This window comes from Ascidiella aspersa, chromosome 4 (genome assembly GCF_963924565.1).
Source record: "Ascidiella aspersa chromosome 4, kaAscAspe10.2, whole genome shotgun sequence".
Taxonomy (NCBI): domain Eukaryota; kingdom Metazoa; phylum Chordata; class Ascidiacea; order Phlebobranchia; family Ascidiidae; genus Ascidiella; species Ascidiella aspersa.
Genome location: NC_139450.1, coordinates 1,012,791 through 1,029,133, shown reverse-complemented (window position 1 = coordinate 1,029,133; position 16,343 = coordinate 1,012,791). Strand labels below are relative to the sequence as shown.

The window sequence follows — 16,343 nt, the reverse complement described above, 5'->3', positions numbered from 1 at the left end:
CAACTTGGTTCACCACTCAAACCTGCATTGTCTGAGGCCACAACTTTGGAAACTTAACTCTGGCCTGATTTTTATGGTTGTATACTTGCAAACACATTGTTGTCGACAACCAAATTACATAAGTTGGGTGATTCAACAATAATGGCATTACTATGCTCAAACGAATAAGATAGATGAAATAAAAATTTCAAGGGTAATTTTTCAGATTATTATTAGACCCATATTAGATATAGAATAAAGAAGTTTAATCACATCCAGTTGCTAATCAACTATTTGTTGATAAATTTACATATAAAAGTAGAATTGCTGAGTTGGTTAGCAAATCATGGCTGAAGTTCCTACATTAATTTAGTATCAGATAGGCTCCGATATCACCCTAGTATCGATTAAGTACTGATACCACCAGGCATCGGGTAATGGCTCCTACACAATACTATCGGACAACCATATTTTGCAATTTTTGTTCAGTTCAAGTTGTAAATATACACTGTTTGAAAATATTAATTAAACGAAGTTCTTTCCTCTTATAAACAAGTTACCATTACCTGGACAACCAGTGGTTGGCCTTCCATTCAACAAACACGTGCGATAGCGATACTGCTTCCCGGAGCCACAAGACTTGGAGCAGCGTTCCGCAGGGCCGAACGGGCCCCAGCTTGGATTGGTTTGGTCGATGTAAGCATCAGAAGCTAAGTTGGGGCAAGTGCAAGACCCACCAACAGCCCCAGTTCCAGCATTTTGACCTGTAGAATAAACATTTAAAATGAACAGCAAATAACAGGATGGTTAGGTTGGATGTTAAGTTATTTAAGGCATCAAATATGTTTAACTGAAATATTTTCGTGGAATTAAAGTAATAATTTAGCCTAGGGAAGAAAATTAAATACAGGCTTTTATTAAACAAAAGTTCCTAAGCTTACTGAAAGGTTTGAAATAACTTTTAAACTTTCCAAAAAAAGTAAACAAACTAAAACGGTGAAAGACATAGGCAAAGTACTTTTTAATTTAATTAATTCAGAACTGTTGCTTGCAATAGTATCCTAATCAGGCTAACAGATTTAGGCAAGGCTTTCCAAAGGCATCTTGTGTACTATTATGGGTTCCATAATTGGCCAGTACGGCTCTAGAAGGGCATGTTTACAGTATACACATTGTGTATACCTATGTTCAGCATACAAACACAAGGCTAAGTAAAATACACAGATCTGCTGACACTTAAGTCACAAAATAGTCCTCTGGAATTGCTTTTTTGTTGTTATATGAATAAAATGCACAATTTACCATATGCTTATTAACAAAACATCAGTTAGCCAAACTGCTAAAATACCTTAAGAGTTAAACTAAAATTAGCATGTGTGAGATCAAACCACATAAGTTACCGGCAAAACATGGTTGTGTGTTGCATGGTCTTGTCGCATAAGATATCCCAGGACACTTTGCTGATTGTGGGCATTTCCGATACCTGAAATTTTTTGCACATCAAACAATTTACTTGTGCTGCATTTAGGCTTGCAGAATCTTGCCAGCCTTTGATGACAAGCATTTTTGGCAAACATTCTTTGGTTTTTTAGTTGTGCCTCTAAAGTTAAAAGCTTTGTTCGGGTATGGAAGGAATTAACCTTGCCATGTTTAGGCGATAAACAAGGCCATTAATGAGTAAATAAGGTAAGAAAAAGTTGCACAGAATTTTTTGTGACATTAACAAATGCATAAGGGGCATGCTAAAGTACAACCGGGGGGGACACTGTTACATAGATTAGCTGACGAACGTGTATGCAAATATGCAGCTCAAAACAGATTAAAAAGCACGAAAAAAAATTCTCAGTTAAACTAGGTGAAATTTTTATATATATATATATATATATTGTTCGAAATAGCGTTATTTATAATATAATTTAATAGAAATTGTTCGCCCAGGTTAGCGTCACACAGTGCTTGATTGCATTACACTACTTTCCTGTCAAAGATATATAATTATAAATCGCAAAAATTCGGCAAAACAAGTTATATGTTGGAATCTTTGGCGGCCTCAAATTATGGAATGCAGTCGGAACACAGTGCAACATGCCATAGTATGCATAGTGCCTGTCGGCTGAAACCATTTCCCTAAAACAAAGATACATTCATAGGAAAATAAGGCCAAAGTTCGGATTTTTTGTGTGTTTACCTATTTAAAATAGCAATACATATAGTTTAAGCCTTGGGTGGAGATGCATGGCCTGGTACATCCTCGATATGCCCAAGTGGTCAGCATTTTGCCATACTGAGTGCGTTTTTAAGTTGCAGTATAATGTTTTGAATTTACCGTATTTTACGGACCATAAGGCGCACCCGATTATAAGGCGCACTGTCAGTAAATTGCTGTGATTAGATTTTTGTTCTTACATAATGCGCACCAGGCTATAAGGTGCACGATCAATCTATGAGAAAAAAACAAATCGCCCGGGCGTCCGCATACTCTGAGGCCTCAACAAAAAAGCAGAGACTTCATCCGCGTGGTAAACCGCTCGCTCTTTCTCCTACTCCTCCCACTTTTTCTCCGCGCTCCTCTTTTTCGTCTATCGGTACTGGATTTGAGTGTAGGCAATCAAGTACAGTGTACTTGATCCATACATTAGGCGCAGCGGCTTATAAGGCACACGATCAATTTATGAGGAAAAAAAGGATTTAAATTGATCCTTATGGTCCGTAAAATACGATATGTCTATGCTTTAACTTAGAGTTGACTTGGGAAACTGATGACTTGACTGGGACTTAGTTATTGCACATGACCTGGCATTTGTAAAATATCCATACACAATGTGTCTTTAAGAAACCTGAAATCTGTTTCACGCCACAGTTTTATGCTATTTAATGTTGACTTTTATTCAATTGGGTATGTATCTGGTACTGCATTAGTTTTTGATTATTTATGTCAGGGGTCGGGAACCTAATCCTTTTTTAACATCTAGGTATAGGTTGCCAAAAAATACTAAATTAGGCAGGGCTGTTTATTTTGTTCTCGTTCAATGCTATGCACCCAAAATGAATTAGCTAAGTTTGCGTAACTTTGATTATGGAGTTCTGTTGAAAAATAGGGCGTTTTGGATAATAAGAAATTCCTTAGAATGGACAAATAGGATTTGCTCGAAACGCCGAAAATTAGCTATTATGTGTGGTAAAAACGACAAATAAAGTTAAGAAAGTGGATGAGGCAGGCCGCATGGAGTTTTATTTAAGATTGTGCTAAGAAATTATAAGTTAGATTTTTTGCAAGCAAGATTCATTTATCAAAAGAACCATACGGCGTCACAAAAAGCGAACCACAGGTTCCCGACACCTGAAATTGAGTTGTCATAATTAAATTGAATGTAAAAATTACATACCTGTATTGAAATCCCCCACCACAGTTCTTTGTACATTTGCTTGCCGGACCCCATGGCTCCCAAGTTGTTCCCATCGAACAAGGTTGCACTGCCGGACACTTGCGTGCTTCATAAGGCTTGCCGATGCAGCCAGTCTGCAATAGAAGTGTGAACCTAATTTAAATAAAACCCCAACACAACAACAGTGTGGCGTGTTTTGATGATGAGCACCAAGAATTTATCAAGGCATAACTTGTCCATAAATAAAGCTAGCAGTTAATAAATGTGTTTTGTAGTTTAGTTGTGTAAACCATAGCTGCTGTCAAAATAAACCAACATAATGTTTTCAAAAGAGACATGTTTTTAATCAATTCACCAAAAACCAACCCTAATTTTAAAACAAAAAGAACTAAATTGATCATACAGTTTTCTCATGAATTGCATTTTAGATTTCATGTGAATGTTGCATAATACCCTTGTAAGACTTCCCATATATTCCTACTCTTACCAGGTTGTCAAAACAAGAATATTTACAGCTTTTTTTTAAAAAGTATCACACTTTATCAAGTTTATTTAATATTCCCTTTTTGACCTGGCACTCTGTGACATTTTTTGATCCTATTGCAGCATCTGTGAAAATTAATTACTCCAACCCTTATCGTAAGTTTTCATTTGTTAATATTATAACTTTACACCTTTAAAGTTTTACTTACTCCTTTGCAGGTTCTATATCTTCTATGAACTGGAGTTGTGGTTCCACAAGTTTGCCAACATGAAGTCCACTGAAGCCATGGAGTCCAGGCAGCAGCACCCGGTTGTTGAGCAGTAGATCCATATCCAGGTGTACCAGTGTTACCGTATCCAGCACTTCCAGTATTACCGTATCCAGTGCTACCGGTGTTAGCAGTACCTCCAGTAGCACCATATGCAGGTCTACCAGCATTTCCAGTAGCACCATATGCAGGCAGACCACCACTTCGAGCAGCACCATATGCAGGCCTTGCAGCATTTCCATACCCAGCATTATTGTGTGTCTTGCTGCTGTCTCCAAGTCCACTGCCTTCCTTACCAAGTGTAGGGGCTCCAACGCCTGGTTTAACTCCAGCACTACCAGTCCCAGGGTTTACAACACTGGGTTTAGCACCAGCTCCCATAGAGCCAGAGCTTCCAACAACTACATTTTTACCACTGTTAAAATTACTTTGATAGGCACCGACAGGGTGGGTGCTACCAACACCGGGTCTACTGGGTCGGGGAAAAGGCTTAGGGGGTCTGGTTGTGGGAGGAATGGGGGGTTTACCATCGCACGGCTGCAACTCTGGACAATCCTCCTTCTCCCTACTTTCACCTTCACACATTCCCTGCAAAAAAATTTAATAGTAATGGTGTTGCTAGTTTGGGGTACACTGACAATTTTTCAATAAATTATTTAGGTTTAGCTTTTGGGTTTAGAGAACCTAAATAGATGCTTTTAATGTAAATCAAAAATTAATGTTGATCCAATTTGCTTTGTGATACACATGCTTCAAAATAAAGGGTAATCAAAATGTCTGAAAAAAAAATTAGTTTTGATATAAGTTCAAAGTCATTTTAACCATATTGTATCTTTATTAGAGCAATATACGGTATAAAACGTGTGATTAACGACGCCTAGGTTATTTAAATCAATGTATTTCTAACAGGTCAAAATTTTGTCAAAACAAATTATTTTCAGGTCAAAATTTGTCAAAATTTCCCATTTTTTTGGTCAAAAAATATTCGCCCTACTGATGACATAAAAAAAATAAAGCTTCATATTCTACTATTGGTTATATGCACTGAGCCAACATACTTAATACATATGTAAAGTTAAACACAATCAGACATTGGCCAAAAGCCGATTAAAAATATAGATTAGGACTAAAAATTAGATTATTTTAGTTTTCTCAAATTAGATTAGGTTTACTGAAGTTTGGAAACATAGAAAACCAACTATAATTAAACCAGAATTACATTTAGTTGTTTGCAATGCACTTAGTTTAATTTTTAATTTATTTTTAAAACACTGTGAAGGGTAAATATTTGTGTGCTAACCTTTATTGGATTAGCATAGCCTATGTTTTTCAGACTGTAAAATTTACTTAAAAGCCGATTGAGAGGCTGAAAATGCCATTGGACGAAGTAGCACTTTAGGTAAAGTGTAAATTAGAAGTATAGCACGCAAGCAATTTCATATTTTTTTGCTTTATTTTGCCCAAAATTGATGAATTAGAAAACTAGAATAGTCTAGTTTTCAAAACCTTGCTAAAAGCAATGCAATATGAAAATACATCATAACAACAATGTTGTAAACTATGAAATGATTTAAGTCCCAGTCTAAATCACAAGTCCCAGTCAAGTCATAGTTATAGCAAGTCAATTATAAATCAAGACCTTGTGATGAAAAGTATAACGTTAACCAACTAAAATTGGTGAACTATCTCAATTATGAGCAATAACTCAAGTGAAAATAAAAAAAAAGCAATTTATTGCAAGTAAATTGTGTTATGTAGAAAAATTAGGATAAATAAGAAATCTTATAAAAAAATTCTTGATGAAAACACTTTTTAATCCAAGTTATTTGCCCAAAAGACTTGAGTTAAGTCATTTTCCCCAATGACTTAAGTCAAGTCAAGTAATTTCAGTTATTGAGTTATGTAATTAAAACACTGCATATGTATATAACCTACCCTTCTGTACTGGATTCCATGATGTATGGTTCTTTCTTGGCATGTCCTGTATCTGTGTCTTGCAGGTCGTGTCGCTGAACAAGTGAGGTAACAGTTGGTCCACAAAGACCAGGACGCCCAATGCTGTACCCCGTAGTCAGGTGTGGGTGGAGCAGTTGCAGCAATGGCACCGTCAAAATCTATGTAGTGTTCTGAGTTTGCTGCAAAATTACAATTAAAGTGGTTAAAAAGAAATGCAGCTTGATACAACAAAAAATTAAAAGAGACCTTGATATTAAATAAAACACTCTAAACTGTGAGTTCCATGAAATTTAAACATTGTATGTTTAGTTTAGACCAGTAGTTTACAAACCGTGGTATTCGGATTTGATTTTCAAATATTACAGACATTAAATTTCAACGGTAATATATTGTTAGACAGTTTGTGTACAGTAATTAGTTTGTATGAGAATTGATTGACTAATTTAGCAAAAAAGGACTTAAAAATAACCAAAAAATTCCACCACATTAAAGCCCAGTACACACAGATTGCCAGAGACAACAATAAGACTGCAAGCAACTCAAGGCAAAAAAAACTAGCAAGTGTATTACTGTACTGGCTGAACTTCCTTATTTATTATGAAAAAAGCAAGGTGGGTTAACACTATAGCAATTATGGCTGATGCATTTATCAACTTAACTCTTATGTACATATATGCACATTAACATCAGCAAATGCTGCACAACCCAGCTATATTATGTTGTGTAGTGTCTTACTGAAGGTTAAAACACAACATTAAAGCAATTTATCAATTTATTTAACTAATGGTTTGAAACTATGTAAAAAGAATAGCTCTATTCCAACAAGGAATGTGAAAATATGTAAGAGCTGAATCTAAAACAAAAAATACCCGAGCCTTGGTTTGGTCCAACATTAGGTATATATATTAGCGAATACACATTTTATTACTACATTCATTACTCACGACAGTAATATGTGTTTATTTTCCGTATATCGCTTTCTGTGAATTTCACTCTTTGCTGTGTAATAGCCCGATCTGAAACAATAGTTCATTACTTAATGGCCAATTACATTTGCTTTGTACGTAACTTAGCAGCCAATACCGCTACAAGCACGAATAAACTTTCTTTTTAGAAGGGCTAGATCATACTTGTGGAGCATGTGTGTGTATCTTTCATTGAATGCACTTTAAAACTTATTGAAGCAGTGAAAACAAATGTAGATCGATTTTAAAATAAAATTATTTGACAACAAAATAAACAAAAAGTAAGCAAACTAAACAAAAACTAACTTACTTGTTGCCTTGTCAATAATAGTTGGTTTTCTCAAACGAACTGCGAAAGCCGTTCCACCATAATGCATAAGAGACTTTTTGTCATATTCAACCTTTAAATCATAAGATCCTGATTTTTTCATTTTCATAAAATTCTCGTACATACCTAACATAAAGTAGGAAACATAAAACAGCCTTTCTTAATTTCTACTTAAAATGTAACGTTTTGCATTAACAGCAAAAATTATTTAACGTTTCAGCAATGAATTAGTTTTACAAATTGCACCCGACCTGGTTTAACGTTTTCCATATGGACTTCAATGTAGTCATCTCGCAGAGGATGGCAATGCTCATGGTGGAATCCAAGCATATGCATAATCTCATGCTGAATAACTCCGATTTTATTACACATTGGTGACAGATATATTGGAAAATCGCCACCCGTACTTGTTCCAATATATGTTCTGCAAAAATACACTAGCATGCTTGAAATCTAATCAATATTGTGTTGCTGCCAAGCATTGTATCGATTGTAAAATTGTTCGTCCAGGAAATGTGTTTTATTAAACGTACTGACGTTTAGATAACCTATACAGAAAGCACTGTTTGATTGAGTTTGTCTTTATTGTTTGGCTGCTATATTTTTTTTTACCCAGTTGCAATAATATGGTCCTGATTAGGGATGTTCAAAGTAGAATATTGGATCCTTGGATTCGAATCCAATTTTGCCGTTTATATCGGGTAATTGGAACTGATAAACATCATTCATAAGTGCGTTTTTCTGAAGGCCGCGTGTGACATAATGGACTGACCGCTCGGTCGAACTTTGATCCAACGCTAGTCGTAAAATACACTGACTTTGCAATTAAACGTTTCGCTTTGCATTGGTGCTACATAGACTCCATTCATAAGTGCGTTTTTCTAAAGGCCATGTGTGACGTATTTGGACTGACCGCACGGTTGGACTTTGAACTCATGGTAGTGTTAAAAAACGCTGACTTTGTAAGTTAACGTTCCGCGACGGTGCTAAGGAATTATGTAAGTTGACGTTGTCATTATTTTGGTCTTAAGGCTGAAGTCTCTTTAAAGATATGCAACTATAAAGCCTATATAATAAAAATGGGAAGCAATTTAAGAGAAATACAGGTACATCTAAAAAAATTCGCGCTCGCTTCGCTCGCAATGTGCGCCCCGTCATTTTCACATATCTCTAGGTGCGCCCACAAGTGAAAAAGGTTAACAAACACTGCTCTAAGACAATATGTCAGGCAAGTTGCAAAGATACACACAGTATCTTAAGATTTATTCGAAAAGTTTACAAAATGCTAACTACTTCTGTATAAGATTTACTATTTACTCTACGACTAACTACAAAATATTGTCTTGCAACTTCAGTATGTGCTCTCAACTCACGCGCATCCTAGGCCATCCGTAAACACAACTTGCTTTCTATCATAAGGTGTTGTGGCATCCACATATCGCCTTGCTGGCACAAAGTCAATGCACGTATGCTCAGAAAACCTCTTCTGGGCTTCCAAAACCAAACTCCCCAATTTCGGGTCTAAAAAGTGAAACAATAAATAGCAACCAAAAGGTTAACATTAACTAAAGATGATACAAATAGTGTGTTTCAAATCGTTTTAATTGAGATGATGTTGACCTACTCAACCTTTTTGGCTTCGCAATTCATTAACAAGCTATAAACTGAAAAATTGCCAGAAATGAAATCAGTAAAAGAAGTGCACCAATTACCTAGGGGTGCCTTGTCATCATCAAGAAAGTAGGGAATCTTTATTCTTGTTTCCCCAGGCTCTCTTTTCCACTTGCCAACATCTATTCCAAGAGTACTGGTAAAAAGTGAGACCTCATCATTCTGTGTTGGTTCAGTCAAGCCGTAGTTCTACCAAAATAAATGTTTTTTTAAAGCAGGGTTGTTCATTAAATCTTTAGAATGATCATTCACCATGAATAATTATGAAGATTTCTGACAAAAATAATTTAAATCAACACCATTGCAAAAAATGTTTGACGTAATATTTTTTATACAAAGCTATAACTGATACTTAATGCGAAAGTAAATCACAGGTTTATATTCAACTGATTTATTTTCACACCAATACCTCCATCATGTTTGGCAGGACTTCATCATTAAACATCACATCCCCCTCAGTTATTCCCTTGCTCGCACATTCACAGCTTTCAGGGCAAATGTCGCCCATGTTGGGAACGCGGTAACCGAACGGGCAAGGAACATCACATGTGCTGACGTCAAATTTGCATTCAAGCCCTTATTACAAGTGGAATATAATTAAATCTAAACATATATGACAGGGGTGTCCAACAGGCGCTATGCATGCTAAATGTGGTATGCGACCTAATAAAAAAGGCATGCAAGCCCACCCAAAATACTAAATTTGTTATTCAGCCAATTGCCATAGTTTATTCACAATATAAAACAATTGCCGAATCATGACAACTAGCAATTACTTCTGATATTATAACATTATGCTGTAGTGGAGGCTAGCATTCACATAATTATATAGCATGGTGGGAAAAAGCAAAAGTCAGCTCACTAACGGACACTTAGATGCAGTAATGCGCATTGCTACTACATAGCCTAAGGCCAATCTATCATTAAATTGGCTGAAAACATACGTCTGCAAAGAAGCAGTTTGATCAATTTTAAATGGTTTTCTAGATTAATTAAACAAATGTTTTTCATGTGTAAAAAGCGCTTTTTAGATTAAAAATAATTAGTTATTAAACTTTGGCAAGCGAAGAAGGTATAAGACGAAAATTGGCACGCCGGCATGTTTGAGTTGGACACTTCTGATATATGCAAATAAAAAGAGTTAGAGCCCCCACAATATTTTAATAACTTATATATATAGGATAAGTACTTTTATTTTAAGTAATGTTTGAAGTAACACTAGTTTCTCTAAAGAGATAAACCTAAAAAACGTAAGTCAAAACAACAAGTCAATTAAATCAATACATATTCTTCAGTAGCATAAACATTTGCAATATATCTACTTACGGCGACAGCTATAGACCTCAAGGCTGGTCAAGTTGGAAGTGCCATCTTTCAATCCACCACAAAAGGCATCCATACTTTCCTCTTCCCCTCCACCAACTTAAAAGGACAAAAACAACTTGAAGTTGTGAACAAAAAGGGTGATTATTGTCTTGGATTCATAAATATCACAGCTCAAGGGTACAAAACAGCAAAACATTGTGTGAAATTCTAGATTTATTTGTTTTTTAAGTATTAATTTGTATGTATAAGATTAATTTTTAGTCGGATTAAATCATTTGTTAATTTAAGAAACTTATTTTAATTGATATAAATTAGTAGAAAACGATTTCAGTTAATCATTACATAAAGTTGAGAATATTTTGGCAGTATTTTAGAAGCAGCTTTTTATTAAAAACAATAAAATGGAATGCATGAAATTTTTACTTACAACCAACCAGTGCCACAGCTATCACGCCACCAAGAACAATAGCTACTGTAACAGCAATCACAATTGCCCGAAGAGGTACACCTGATTTCGATGGAGCTTGGGACTTACCAGCTAAAAAATACAATAAAAAAATTGCGCTGAACCTAATGCAATAATCTAGGCCTTTGTGGTTAATTCTGCAGGATCATGTATAACATATAGGCCCATTGATCTAATGAGTACTGTTAAAATATTGTTGAATTTTATTCAAAACTCAACTTTGATCAATTTTACAACTGAATGACAATTTCAAAAAGCTTGCTACATTTTTGGATGCATTTTTTTATTAATTTTGACCTCACATATTTAAAAAAAACTGTGACCTAACATGTAAATTTTAACAAAATTTTGACATTTTTGCCAAGTTAAAAAACAATCGTTGATTTGAAACTACTATTAATACTAAAAACCAAATGGAACCACAGTTATATAAATAGGAAGAGGCTATTCACCCAGACGCGAAACCCAAAGTAGTTTAAACAAACATATAATTACTAACATGTGCAAGCGTTAAAGAGCGATTGAAATACCTACTTTTAATCAAATAGTGCCATTTCCAAAAAGAAAAATAAATCAAAGCTTACGGTGTAAAAGTTACCTGGTCTTTGCCGACTTTCCCCACGTTCTGATCTATCACGTCGACCCGAATCTGACGGATGATGCTTTCTCCTCTTGGAAGGATTTTCGGACGAAGGCATGTTGGCCTTTTCGCTAAAAGGATTATTGAAAAACTGTTAGGTTTTGATTGCCAATTACAGCATTTTCTCAAATCGCGAACTTTCTTTAGCAAGCGACTTTTACGTTGTTATTTTTTGAATAAGATAACCAGGAAACGGATATGACCAAGTTTATTGCACTAACTAAGTATCATATGACGTCAGGTCAGACAATCACAAATACGTGAAATTTTTTAAACAGTTTGTGTGATTTAGCTCATTGAAAATAATATGATGTAATTATTTTACAGGAATGCAACCAGCTTAATCTGAATAACACACAAATCAATCAAGTATACTTTATTGTTAATAGTATACTACTGGGATTATAAAACTTGGTCACACAGTCTCTTGCTATGCAACCATGGCAATTTACAAAACATAAAATAATTATATAAAATAAAACTATTTTCACCAGAAAGAATATAATTATGGTTTTACCCAATACCAATTTTATTTACTTATTAATTTAATTAAAAATGCTTAAAATGAGTTTATCCTGTCATCATAGACAAGTGGTATCATTTAAAATATAACATAGACTACACATACCAAAATACCAGTGTGATATCCGTTGTGTGTCAGCGATAATAGAAATTATAAGTAAAATTTATCGGGCTGAGCAACAGGCTCTAAAGTTGAAACGAACTACACTATTATTTAATATTTCCCAAAAGTAGCATAAAAGCTATTCGAACGAATCTGAGTAACATATGAAAATTAGTGCTCTATTCAGGTCCATCGAAGACACTTGAATATATTTTTACCTCCTTGTTTATTGTGGTGGAGAAATATTTGTTCAGATGTTCGCTACTAGAGTGTATTTTAACCTAGCTTTGGACAAAATACAACATAGTACTAAATAAACAGCTCTAATATATCATTCTAAGTTTGTTCTACAAATAGAGACTAAGTTCATAGATTGTAACAACGTTGTAGACTACTAATTTTTAATAAAATGAACACGAACAAAATGATTCTTTGTTCACATTACGTTCAGTTACAGTTTATTTTACGTTTATCTATTAAACTATAATCTACTCTTTTGGTCTTTCAAATATCACAGTAGCTTATCTTTAAACTATGATTCTGTCACTGCAATTATGATCTACAAATGACTTTACCAAGAGTATTTTATTTCAATAGCTGACATTCCAGGCAAAAATTACAAAATCTAAATATTTTTGAAATGTATAATTTCACTAGTAGGCTCATAGAATAGACACTGATATCACCATAGTATCGGACAAGAACCGGTATTATCATCTGGCATTAATGGCATACAATATATCATCAGATATCATTAATTGAAAGCAGGTTTATTCGATTACAGTTAAAAAGGTTTAATTTACGACTTATTTTTTAAATAGAACATTATTTTACAACTGGCTATCACTGGGTTAAATGACAACTGATTTACTTCAACAGAAACATAATCTCAAACTTCTAAAACGGATTGACACAATTGTAATCAACAGAAAACGTCAGTGGCAAATATTTTGTGTTCATTTCTAGGCATTTTTGGAGAAAAATACACCTAGAACTGTAAATAAAATTTCACAGGATCTTGTTAAATCTATTAAAAACAAAATCAAAACTCTTTATTTTGCTTTATTAAAAGGCTTCTTGATTTTTCATGTTTGTTCCAACACAAAAGGTCACTTTCACCGTCTCCAGTGAAATCCAAAACCTAAAAATAAACGTTGATTCATTCTGTATAAGATTTTGGGGCTCTAGATTTTCAGTAATAAAGTTGAATCTGTTTAGTAGCCTACCTTTATTTCTCCACTTTTGCAAAACGATAAAGAGAAATCAAAACCAGAAGCAAATTCGCCACTTTTTCTCATCAATTTGAATTGAATTTGCCTGAAAAATTAGCAATAATTGTACCAGTGATTTGTAAAACTAAGACAAAAAATTTCTGTCGCTTGCTTAATTAATTAGAAAAATACCTAAATTTTGTTTTAGTGACATATTGTAATATATAATCTGATACAATTACTCAACGACTACATACATTTGGTTTTCACATGTTTTAGCTAAAATAAAAATGATGTAAAACTGTTAAATATTTCTTAAGAGTATCCGCCTGAAGTTGACTAACCCTGAAGTTTTGCACAAGATATCATCTGCTCCATCGCCATTAAAATCACCAGCCAGCCTTTTACCTGTTCCACAATCTTCCACTGGTGCCATGTCATCCACCAAAAAAAAGTCGGCTCCTGATGTACTTACAGCCATTTTCCTGCAAGTATGGAAAACTACATTTTGTACAAAAAGTATCTCAATCTGATACAATACAAAATTCTGTCATTACTGAGTCCAAACAAGCACAATAGATGAAATAAAAACTCCCTATTTTTCAAGGGTATCAGGCCAAGATTTGCTCAAGCGCCAAGGTTTAGTTAAGTTACTTTTCAAGGTAAAAATCACTGTCAAATCAAAAAACATTTTAAATTTCCTAACACCACTCTAGTAAATGAGACTTGTTTAGGTTCACAAACGGTTCAAACATTCAACGCCACTCTAGTATATGAGGAGTACCAAGTATAGTGCAATCGGATCCGATTTTAAGCAGGGCTGCGGGGCCGGACTCGGGAATCGGGTAAGACCACGTTAAACTACCCGAGTTCCGAGTCCGACGTGCGCAGTACCAAATTTTAAAACTGATATGGCCGCCAACTGGAAACCGTAAAGGCGGAATAACACATAATGGATGTTTTTAAACCTTGTATTGTGTGTGGATTAATTATATATAATATAAGTGGATTTACTGAATATTATTTTTTGGACCGGAGTCGGACTCGGCTGGTTTTAACCAACTCCGCAGCCCTGATTTTAAGTATTTTCTTTTACCATTCAATTGCCTACAATTTTACAACACAGTGTCTCTGTAAAACAATCCCCGACTTTAAACTATTTTAAAATGTAATTTGACAATCGTTTTTGTTTATAATCTCACATATTTCCTCCCTCTTTCTCTCCACACATAACGTCAATCTTTTTATCTGCATTAAAGTTGCCGAACAACCAAATGTTCTTAGTTGTTGCTGAACAAACTTGGAGAAGTCTTTCACTGACCACATCAAACACTGTGCAAATTAAACAAATGAACGAACTACAACCTCCATCCATTACAGGCTTGCCACACAACTTTATAAAATATGTTAAAAGACTTTTTTTCAAATAAAAAAAAATTTTAAGACCTAAAATTCAATCACTTGGTGTTTTTTAAATATTATTTAACAAAACAGTATGAGAGTCATTTTTAACACAAAAACATTTTTTTTATTTTTTTTAACAGCGCCTTCTACAATATAACTTAAGATGGATGGGCATAAAATAAGTTCAAGATGGTTGTAAAACAGAGTTTTTTAGACTTTTCAAAACGTAAGTCAATTTAACGTCATTCTTTCGAAGAATCAAAAGACTTTGCGGATTTAAGCTTTTACTGGTCATTCTATATAATTAAATACCTTCATCACTACTTTCGTCCCCAAAGCCGCCCGGACATTGCTGGGTGTTGCACGATCGCAAAGCATATGATTGACCTGAGAACATAAAGACAAATGTCATAACATTTAACAAACACTCACTGATGATATAATTCACTAATTTTTGCAGTTTACCTAATTTTGCTAGCAAGAAAAAAAGAATACTGAAAATGTACATAAGGTTAAACAAAGCCTGTATTTGCATGTTTTATCTAAAATAAGAAAAAAACTATGTTTATGATTTTATACCAGTTTAAAATTTCAATAAAACCACAAAAAGGTTAGGGCGCCGTAGTTTGACCGGTGCCGTTAGGGCGATGCTGTTTGGTACCTAACTGTTTGCCCTGTTTTGGGTTATTGGTGGATAATGGGTGGGGTGACAAATTGGGTTAGGGTTAAAATTATTTGGGGAGTTAGTAATGAAGTTAGGGGTGGGGTTGGGTAAAATGTTGTGCTTTATTTTGGTATTTAGGTCTTATTACGGCGGGTTTGGGACTTTCGATTAAGACTAGTCCTATTTTGGTATTTTTCGAAGTGTGTTGTATTTTGACGTTCATGTTGTTCTTATTTTAGTCTATGACTGGAGTTTCTTTTTTTTAATGTTTCAGAAAACATAATGGTTTCCTAAAATATAGCCTACTTGTGTAGCAGATAATTAGTTAGTAATTAATAAAAATCAAATGTTAGAAAACCTGCTAACGATTTCATCCAAACGATTTGTCCGATATTGCCGGACACTCATAGTTAGCAAATTGAATTCAAGTTGCAAATGTATACCTTCCTTTAAATATTGAATAAACCTAGTTTATTTTCTCTTATATATACCCTTACCTGGACAACCAGTAGTTGGCCTTCCATTCAACAAACACTTGCGATAGCGATACTGCTTCCCGGAGCCACAAGACTTGGAGCAGCGTTCTGCAGGACCGAACAGGCCCCAACTTGGTTCCGGTACCTCAACTAAAGCGTCTGCAGCCATGTTGGAACCGGGACAAGTACAGGTTCCGGGCCCACCGATTGCACCGGTTGCTGGAGTTTGACCTGTTGTGTAATATGTTGGACAAACCGCAAAAGTGTTGAAGAAAAATGAGTGAGATTAATTAAGCGAGGCATATTCAGCATAAATATGTGTCGGTATACTTAGATTTATTCATAAAAAAAAAAAAAAAAAAAGATATAACTGCTGAAAAAAATGTAATAAATGTGACTTTAATCATTTTAGAGTAGCTTGAAATGTGGAGGCGATAAGTTTTTGACTTGTTAAAAAATGTCAAAAATTCGTCAAAATTTACACGTCAGGTCAA

The 16,343-nt window shown here is 34.7% G+C and overlaps 2 protein-coding genes across 2 annotated transcripts; both read right to left on the bottom strand.

Moving 5' to 3' along the window:
- Nucleotides 1-628: 628 nt before the first annotated feature.
- LOC146146537 (uncharacterized) lies at nt 629-4,180 on the bottom strand. The gene is made up of 4 exons (XM_083386666.1): nt 4,058-4,180; nt 3,366-3,499; nt 1,380-1,462; nt 629-743 (listed from the first exon to the last, which is right to left on the bottom strand). Exons 1-4 carry the CDS (start codon nt 4,177-4,179, stop codon nt 690-692), a joined length of 393 nt encoding a protein of 130 aa, XP_083242792.1. The 5' UTR covers nt 4,180; the 3' UTR covers nt 629-689.
- Nucleotides 4,181-13,580: 9,400 nt separating this feature from the next.
- On the bottom strand, nt 13,581-16,174 carry LOC146146536 (A disintegrin and metalloproteinase with thrombospondin motifs 1-like). The gene is made up of 5 exons (XM_083386847.1): nt 15,871-16,174; nt 15,022-15,096; nt 14,508-14,637; nt 13,650-13,790; nt 13,581-13,584 (listed from the first exon to the last, which is right to left on the bottom strand). The coding sequence occupies exons 1-5, from the start codon at nt 16,016-16,018 to the stop codon at nt 13,581-13,583; spliced, it is 498 nt and encodes a 165-aa protein (XP_083242973.1). The 5' UTR covers nt 16,019-16,174.
- Nucleotides 16,175-16,343: the final 169 nt, after the last annotated feature.

Coding starts and splice junctions, on each gene's coding strand:
- LOC146146537 (XM_083386666.1), bottom strand. CDS start 4,179: ATGGATCTACTGCTCAACAACCGGGTGCTGCTGCCTGGACTCCATGGC. Junction 3,500..4,057: donor GATATAGAACCTGCAAAGGA/GTAAGTAAAACT, acceptor CTTCTATTGCAG/ACTGGCTGCATCGGCAAGCC. Junction 1,463..3,365: donor GGTGGGGGATTTCAATACAG/GTATGTAATTTT, acceptor AAAAAATTTCAG/GTATCGGAAATGCCCACAAT.
- LOC146146536 (XM_083386847.1), bottom strand. CDS start 16,018: ATGGCTGCAGACGCTTTAGTTGAGGTACCGGAACCAAGTTGGGGCCTG. Junction 15,097..15,870: donor GCCAACTACTGGTTGTCCAG/GTAAGGGTATAT, acceptor TTATGTTCTCAG/GTCAATCATATGCTTTGCGA. Junction 13,791..14,507: donor GAGAAAGAGGGAGGAAATAT/GTGAGATTATAA, acceptor CCATACTTGCAG/GAAAATGGCTGTAAGTACAT.